We start from the raw sequence: 7,914 nt of genomic DNA on the forward strand, positions 1-7,914 counted from the left end.
GCACATAGACACATGGTACAGGACAAATGCAAATGTAATATGTTGTCAGGTACAACAGATATTTGGACTTCTTGCCATCCTACGTGCTCAGTGGATGAGGAAGGCCTTGGCTTCTAACACCCGAAAAATGAATCAGATAATGCAAAGATAAGGAGTGCTGTTACATGTATTTGAGTATATCTATATCCACCAAAAATACAGTTTGCAAATAGGATATTTCTTTTAGTACAACAACAAAGCTAACACCGACTCTTCATTTTTCTAGAAAATTTGTTTGCCTAAATGACAACATTGATCACAATCATAAGGATGCTCAGACAGTGAAAGCAGTGCTTAGGGATTTTTATGAATCAATGTTTCCAATACCATCTCAGTTTGAACTGCCAAGAGAATATCGGAACCGCTTCCTTCATATGCATGAGCTTCAGGAATGGTAAATTTTACAGATTCTTCTTCCACATTCTGTATGAGCTATTGTGTTGTATCAGCATCTAACTCAATGTGTGGAGCAGCTGCTGAGGGGTGAGTGCTGGACAGGCTCTGCAACTGCCTCCCCAGGGCCTTCCACACTGCTGCTCTCCTCCAAGTCCCCCCCCACAGGCCTCACATGTGACCCTTTAGCACATTCTGACAACCCAGTGTTGAAAAACACTGGGTTTAGAGCATGATGAAATGTTGTCCGGTTTTAGCTACAATTGAGTTTAAACCATGTTTAAACACAGTGGCCTTACATTTGAAACTATATACTGTGGAGTGGGCCCAAGAGCTGTTCCAGCATGCTACTAAAGCACTTAGCTGGAACCAAAGAGAGGTATGATAAATATGTGCAGACCTTATGATGTACCTTACAAAAAAGCATTTTGCTTTTTAAACCAAGTTATATAGGGGTAAATTGCTACATTACAGTGGATATTTTTTCCTCTTTATCTGGATATTTTTACTCCATGGAATGTTAGGAACTTTACAATATGTCAGTGCAAAGGTACAAACGTTAATATATAAAACTCTGTTTCCATCTTTGTACAGGAGAGCATACAGAGACAAGCTCAAATTTTGGACCCATTGTGTTTTAGTGACATTGATTGTGTTTACGGTCATCTCATTTTTTGCTGAACAGGTAAAAGTTATAATTTCATCCAAATACCCAACTTTAGTAGTATACAGTGTCATCTCCATAAAATGAATTAATTTTTTTAGGGGTTTTGAGCAATAGCTGAAGTACTGTTTCGTGGCATATGAAATACATGTAGTAAAGAAGTTTGGGAACAATAAAGGAAGGAAGACACCATGACCAAAGTTTTCAGAAGTGATTCGTGATTATGGGGTGCCTCATTTTTCAGGTGACTTACTTGCGATTCCTTAAAGGATCCTGACTTTCAAAGGGTGAGTGCTGAGGACCTTTTGAAAATCAGGTCCATTTAAGGTGTGTCAGTTTGGGTCCTCAAAATACCAGTCACTTTTGGAAATCCTAGCCTGTAAATATAGCTATCAGTCAAAAGCAAAGTAAGATAACACTAGGAAAAATTGAAAAAAATATTAATCAGCTGGTCCAAACAGTATCCAACTTAGGGCAGAAAGCATCTGATCCAAAGCCCACTGAAGAAGTCATTAGAAAGACTCCTGTTAATTTCAGTGGACTTTGGATTAGGCCCCAAAAGAAAAAGTCTCCAGTTCTGTAAACCCTGAGGCATGAGAATTATTTTATGCACATGGGTAGTCCCTTTGAACTCCAAAATAGTCAGTGGAACTAATCACATATTTTTGTTTGCAGGATCAGGGCCCTAGATAACAAACTTATCACTGAAAATTATGTTTGCCTGTTATGTTTCCTGTTGATAAACCTTATTTCCATTGTAGTGTTTGTATTTGATGGAAAAAAATAATTGAACCATGCTGTTGTCCAATTTCTTTTCCTGTGTATCTGTTCTATGTTAATCTTGTTCACTCTTTCCATGATCTGATGAGGAGAGTGTGATTCTTGAAAAGTTGCCCATTATATTTTTATTTAGTCCTATAAAAAATGTCATCTACGGCACTTGTGTGTGCTGCCCCTCCCCAACACTCCCAGTTTGTAGCTTTTTAGCTACTGGAAACTCCTGCTGTATAAAAACTTTGCTTAGAAGGTATAATAAATTGATTTAGTGCAAGGACTAAAGCTCTTAATTTTATATTCAAGAACAGACAGATTTGTGGTAATCCTCTTGTAATTAATTGTGCCCAGTTATTTTATTAAGCTAGTTAAAATATGCACTTTCAGATTTAGTATATTTATCAGTCTTGGAAATAATCACTCACTGTATTGTTCCAGTGTTCTTGACCCAGACATTGACAAATCTAATAGCGACACCTAAGCCTAAAAGAAGAGAGTTTGAGTAATTGCTCCCTTCCTCTTGTGTTGTGAAACAATTGAGGGTATAGTCTTTTATACTTGATTGCTATGAAATGGTCAAGGTTGTATGGGGTTTGTGGGAAGAAAGTTTGATGACCTGTTCCCCTTTGATGCTTGGGAGAACTAAATATTAATTTTTTTTTAATCTTTCAGCTAATTGCACTTAAACGAAAACTTTTTCCGAGGAGGAGGATCCAAAAGGAAGTCGGTCATGAACGAATCAAGGTTTAGAAGATCTTTGCTTGGAAATCAGTCTACCTCAAGATGTAATAAGCATTTAAAATTGTTATTGGAGAAGTGTCTTTATGATGTAACATTTAGCTAGTTTGACATGAAGAAAAAAAGTCAAATTATCTATAAATTATAGCCTTCATGGCGCTGTGTGTAACACGCAAGCTCCTGACGTTATGAGACCGAGGGGGTGGGGGGGAGTTAGGAGTGTGCATTGGCAGTTCTCAACTGGTTTTACTTTACAAGCATTAGCTCACGGATATGTTATCCTTTTTATAAAAAGGGTTACTGAAACAAACCTAGCTGCATTTAAAGCAGTGGACGTTGCCAGCTAAGTATAATGTTGGAAAGTTAAACTGTTCAGGATTAACTAGAAAGATGTCCCTGACTTTGCATTCCAAAGCATTTTGCAGATTGCTGAATTAATCAATATATTTGTGTTGATGCTGCTTTTCCATTTTTAGAAGTAAAACAGAGGATAATTGCTTAATTTCCCAATTAGATATAGTCTACATTTAATGACATTTACATTGTTTAAATACACCAACAATGCAACCTCAAATTGGTGGTATCTAATGAGGAATTTGGATGATATATATCCTAATGATATAATCAAGAATCAAACTACCGGTACTATTATTTTAAAGATTTTATTTCTCACCTAATTCATTAAATTGCCAGGAATACTGTGGTATTGTTTGTAGGCCTAATTACAAAGAGAAAGAGCTACAGTCAAGTAAAAGTAACTAGGATGTTGTTATTTTACAAGCATTGTAAATATACAAGCAAAAGTGCCTCACCATAAGAATGAGTAATATATTGTTTTAATGTTGCATTGTATTAGAGCGATGTTTCATTTCTGAATTTGGTAATTATATTCTCATATGAAGCATTAATGTTTTAAAATTTGGACAGGCACAGGCAATCCTGTCATACTTTGTTAAGACAGGTGTCAGGGTAGCAAGATTTTTAAGGGGGAGACAATACTGAGACTCTTTTCAAGCAGATATTTTTGACAGAGTACTTTCAATCATAGTTATTAACAGTAATTTTCTAAAATCACTTCACTAATTATTTTGTAATTGGAATATGAGGTATACAATACATTGTGTTCTGTAAGATATTCAGTTTGTTTTAAAAGAAACTAAAGTCTTGTGATAAACAATGAAGTTATTTTGGTTTATTCGGTTTTTGCTCCAGAGGAAAAGAAAATACATCCAATTTAGTAAATTACTCACACCTATTATTTCTGTAGACTTTGCTTGTCATTAGAAATAGTCAAAGGTAACTCTAATTTGTTTTCACATTATCCAGTGCATACACAGATTGTTAAACCAAATAGAATCTAATTTTTAAACATTTTAAAATATAAGCATTTGTATTTTTCTTTTTAGTATTTCATACTAGAAGACCCCAGATATTTTTAATATACTGTGACACATTAAAGTAAACACATAGCATATAAAATAAGCAGTTTATATCTGCCCTACTTTCAGTTGTCGAAGTCTTCTATTTTGGCAGAAATGTCAAGGATGGTAGAATACTTCAACAAATGAAATTACAGGAAAGCCAGGATGAAATAAAGTTAGATTTTTAAAACTTTTTATTTCAAAAAGACACTCACTCTCAAGTAGATTAAGTCCAAAATTTGATCTACTTTAAAATTGTTTTAGTATTCTGCATCGTATTTTTTTTAAAGTACTTGAGTATAAGAAATTATTAAAGAAAAATAACTACAGGGCCAGTTTTTCAAAACTTTTGGCTAAGTTACATGTGCAAATCATGAATTTCCATATACAGAATGCCTGTTCATTTGTGCAGTTTAAGCAAACAGTTTTGAAAACTAGGTTCATATTATTTTGTTTTATTGCACCAATAGCCAGCTAGCCAGCAGACAGAGCATAAATTAACTGACAACATTTATTTCTAGATCTGTGTCAATGTCTGTGATAGTGATATCAAAAAGAAGGAAAGCAAGCAGAGCTGAAAAAAATTGGGTGTAGGAGGAAAATATTACCCCAATATTTGGTAAATTGGAAAGGACAAAACTAGTGAAGTAAAATATTTCCAGTCTTCTATGAGGTTAAAGAGCAGAGAGTAGAAATCAAATGATAAATAAAAAGTTCTTGACAATATATTTTATCTTTTAGCTCACTTTTTAGAATTTTTTACGTAATTGTAATGTAGTTAGATAAAATAATTGGGAGAGATGAAAACTTTATTAAGACCATATTCTGACGAAGAAGCATATAGATTCACTACATGATTTGATAGAAATAAAATCTTAAATTACTTTCTCTTTCTGGAATTTTCTGTGCAATATGGTTGTTACGAGCAATATGATTGTTCTGTGCCATATGATGATCACCACTTCATAAATCAGGATATCAGAAATATGCTACCACTATAATGTCTGCCAGCAGCTGACAGCTTACTCATATCATTTTTGCCACAAAAGTCATATCTTGTCATCTTATTTTAAAAATATTTACTTTTGAAGTGACCTGTTTCAAATACAATAGCTCTTAAAATCAAAGGAAAATGTTATGCTGAAATTAGCATGTGAATCAATATTACAGTCCCGAGAGAAAGGACTTTCAAAACCCTGCTACATTTAAAGCTTTGGATCCTCTTAATTGCATCACTTTCTTCTGTAGTAAAATTAGTGAATATCACCTGTTGAAGATCACTTTTCCTGTAACTAAAAAGATTGTCTCTAGCATTTGATCCATAAATAGTAAAATGCATGTCATAACCGTCTAGCTCGGTTTTTTTTGGCTATTGTCCATAACTTTATCAGCAAGGAGTCACTTGAGGCAACAAATCTTCAGATATGAGACGTCAAACAATTTTACCATGAACATTAACGTAACATTTGCTAGCATAAAGCTAAAAATTGACTGCACAATAGGCTATTAAGGCCTCAGTCCAGCAAGGAGCTCTGTGTGAGTGAACCCTTGCATCCGCACAAATGTCCTTACAGAACTAGGATAGATACCATTTCAATATATTCAGATAGGCTGTCTTTGTGAGTGCCTTTGGAATAGAGCAGGTAAATTATTAGTAAAATTGAAAAATTATCTATAAATAAATCACATTTTAAAAACTTTGTTTACATTTAAAATGTTTTGATAGTGTCAGCTTTTTTCCTTATTCACCATTAGCAAAGTATTAATAAATTTAACATTTTATTACCTAGTGTCTCAAGGGGCATTTTTTTAGGGCCTGTTTCAAAGCCCAATAAGTTACTGGAAGCCTTTGAATTGTCTTGAGAGAGCTTTGGATCAGGCTCTAAGGCCCTGATTCAGCAAGATATTTGAGCACAGGAATAATCACATTGAAGTCAAGGACTGCTCATATGCAAACATGCAGGTGTTTAACTACCTTCCTAAATTGGGTCCTGTGTGTTTCCATTAGAAACCACATTTACGGAAGTGAGATGTTAAAGTATTAAATAAGGAAGAAATATTAAATAGGTTCAGGTAGATTTTCAAATACCTTTTGTAAAATCATTGTTAAAATGATTATGCTAGTTTTGAATCAGTTTGAAAACTATAGAAATATCACTTTATAGATACCTTTTTTCCTAAATGTTAATCCAAAAATGGATTTTTTTGCAAAGAATGCCACTGACTAGAAACAAGATAATACAGCTCATTTTCTTCTTTCTTTCATGAGTCTTTAGATATTTAACATAGTCACTGTTTTAGAACTGTTAACTTGAAGATTCTGTCAGGTTTTCTAAAATATGTCTTTACCCTAAAAGGAACTAAATTTGTGCAAGAGCACTCTCTTATTTGATGTCACCAGTAAAAAGACACTGGAACCAGGAAAATTCTCATTATTTAGTAAATTGTAGAGCTTGTTAGAGGATGTGAACCTGTCTTGAAGAATGTATGGATTGCTGAAAGGGCTGAATCTTCAGGCTTTTATATACTGTGAACTTGATGGGCATAGCTATAGCACAGAATACTCTGCAGTAGCTATTCCAGAATAACTCCCGATGTAGACAAGGTCTTAATCTTCCAAAGAATATGCATCTGTAAAAGAAAAAAAAATGTGAGCAGTGTTTTTGGACTTAGAGAAACTCGTGCCATGCAGCGACCTCCACAAATGTGTTTTTGACAGTTCCCTTTGTAAAAATCGCATCATCCTTCTTCCTGTTAGTTTTACTGTGATTTCCAAGTTTTCAGTGGTCTGAATAACTAAAATCCCATTTTTGCACATGGTTGATCTTCAACTACTTACATGCTTATTTTTATTCATTTCTAATTCAAGCTATTACAAAATCAATTATGCATGGGTGCATTGTACAATAAAACATTTCTGGGTGTTGATTAGTGTCTACTAGTGTATTGTCTTGTTCTATCTTTGCTTGGTGTGTCTTTTCTGGACCTTCAAGGAAAGGAGTCTATCTTTCCTATTAATTTATATTTACCACTTCTGAAATTCAGCCAGCTTTTAGATTGATGGTGGCAAACATCCATTGCCCAGCACAATGTACAGCTGTGGCAGAAGGCAAATATTGGTCAGACACTTTTGTGAAAAATGCCTGGGGATATTTAATATCCATGTAAAGCAGAAACACACTGTGGAGGATAATGAAGGTGGGTTTGGTCCCTGTGTGTAAAATGTATGTGGATACATGGGAGGGTGGGTGAATACATGTGGATGCATAGGTGCTTGGAGATGAGAGCTTGCGGTGAGTGAAAGGGTCTTGTGGTGTTGGGGTGGCTGGATGTAGATACCCATAGGGAGACACACACATTGACCAGGAGCTGGTGAAGGTGAATCAGACTGGATTTGGGGGCTATTCCGTCCCTTTACCCAGGTTCTATGAGTGAGTCAATGTCCTGGAGCACACAGGTGGGGGAGGAAAAGCACCAGGATTCACCTTTTGGGGGAAGAGGGAGAAGTGACTGGCTATGGGAGACAAAACTATATTGTGAAAGTTCCCATAAGCACTGAAGTGAGTGTGGCCCAGTGGGGGTTGAGGGGAGACCAGGTTTCTGTGCTAGGGCAGGGAAGGCACTTACTGCCCAATGCTGTTGTTTTTGTCATGCTCCAATTGGTTTAGAGCTGATGACTGTGGAGGTGTGTGGTAAAGAAGGTAAAGTTCAGTACTGCTTATTTGGGGGCGGGCAGAGAAGCTGGGCTTTGAGGGGATATGAGTGTGTGGCGGGGATTGAGAGGCTGGGTTATGAGGGTATTAGTGTATGTGGGGGGATGGAGAGGCTGGGCTGTGGGGGATCTGGGCGAGGGATGAGGCTGGGCTGTGGAGGGATTAGGCGGGA

The 7,914-nt window shown here is 35.9% G+C and overlaps 1 protein-coding gene across 1 annotated transcript in view; it reads left to right on the plus strand.

The window, feature by feature from the left end:
- The window catches only part of GNPTAB (N-acetylglucosamine-1-phosphate transferase subunits alpha and beta), a 72,875-nt gene extending 65,918 nt beyond the window's left edge, over positions 1-6,957 (plus strand). Inside the window, exons 19-21 of the mRNA XM_005303688.4 lie at positions 266-433; positions 1,027-1,117; positions 2,543-6,957. Of these exons, the coding sequence (XP_005303745.2) occupies positions 266-433; positions 1,027-1,117; positions 2,543-2,620 (337 nt within the window). The 3' untranslated portion in view covers positions 2,621-6,957. The remainder of the gene's footprint in view (positions 1-265; positions 434-1,026; positions 1,118-2,542) is intronic.
- The last annotated feature ends 957 nt before the right edge of the window (positions 6,958-7,914 follow it).

This window comes from Chrysemys picta, chromosome 1 (assembly GCF_011386835.1).
Source record: "Chrysemys picta bellii isolate R12L10 chromosome 1, ASM1138683v2, whole genome shotgun sequence".
Lineage (NCBI taxonomy): Eukaryota > Metazoa > Chordata > Testudines > Emydidae > Chrysemys > Chrysemys picta.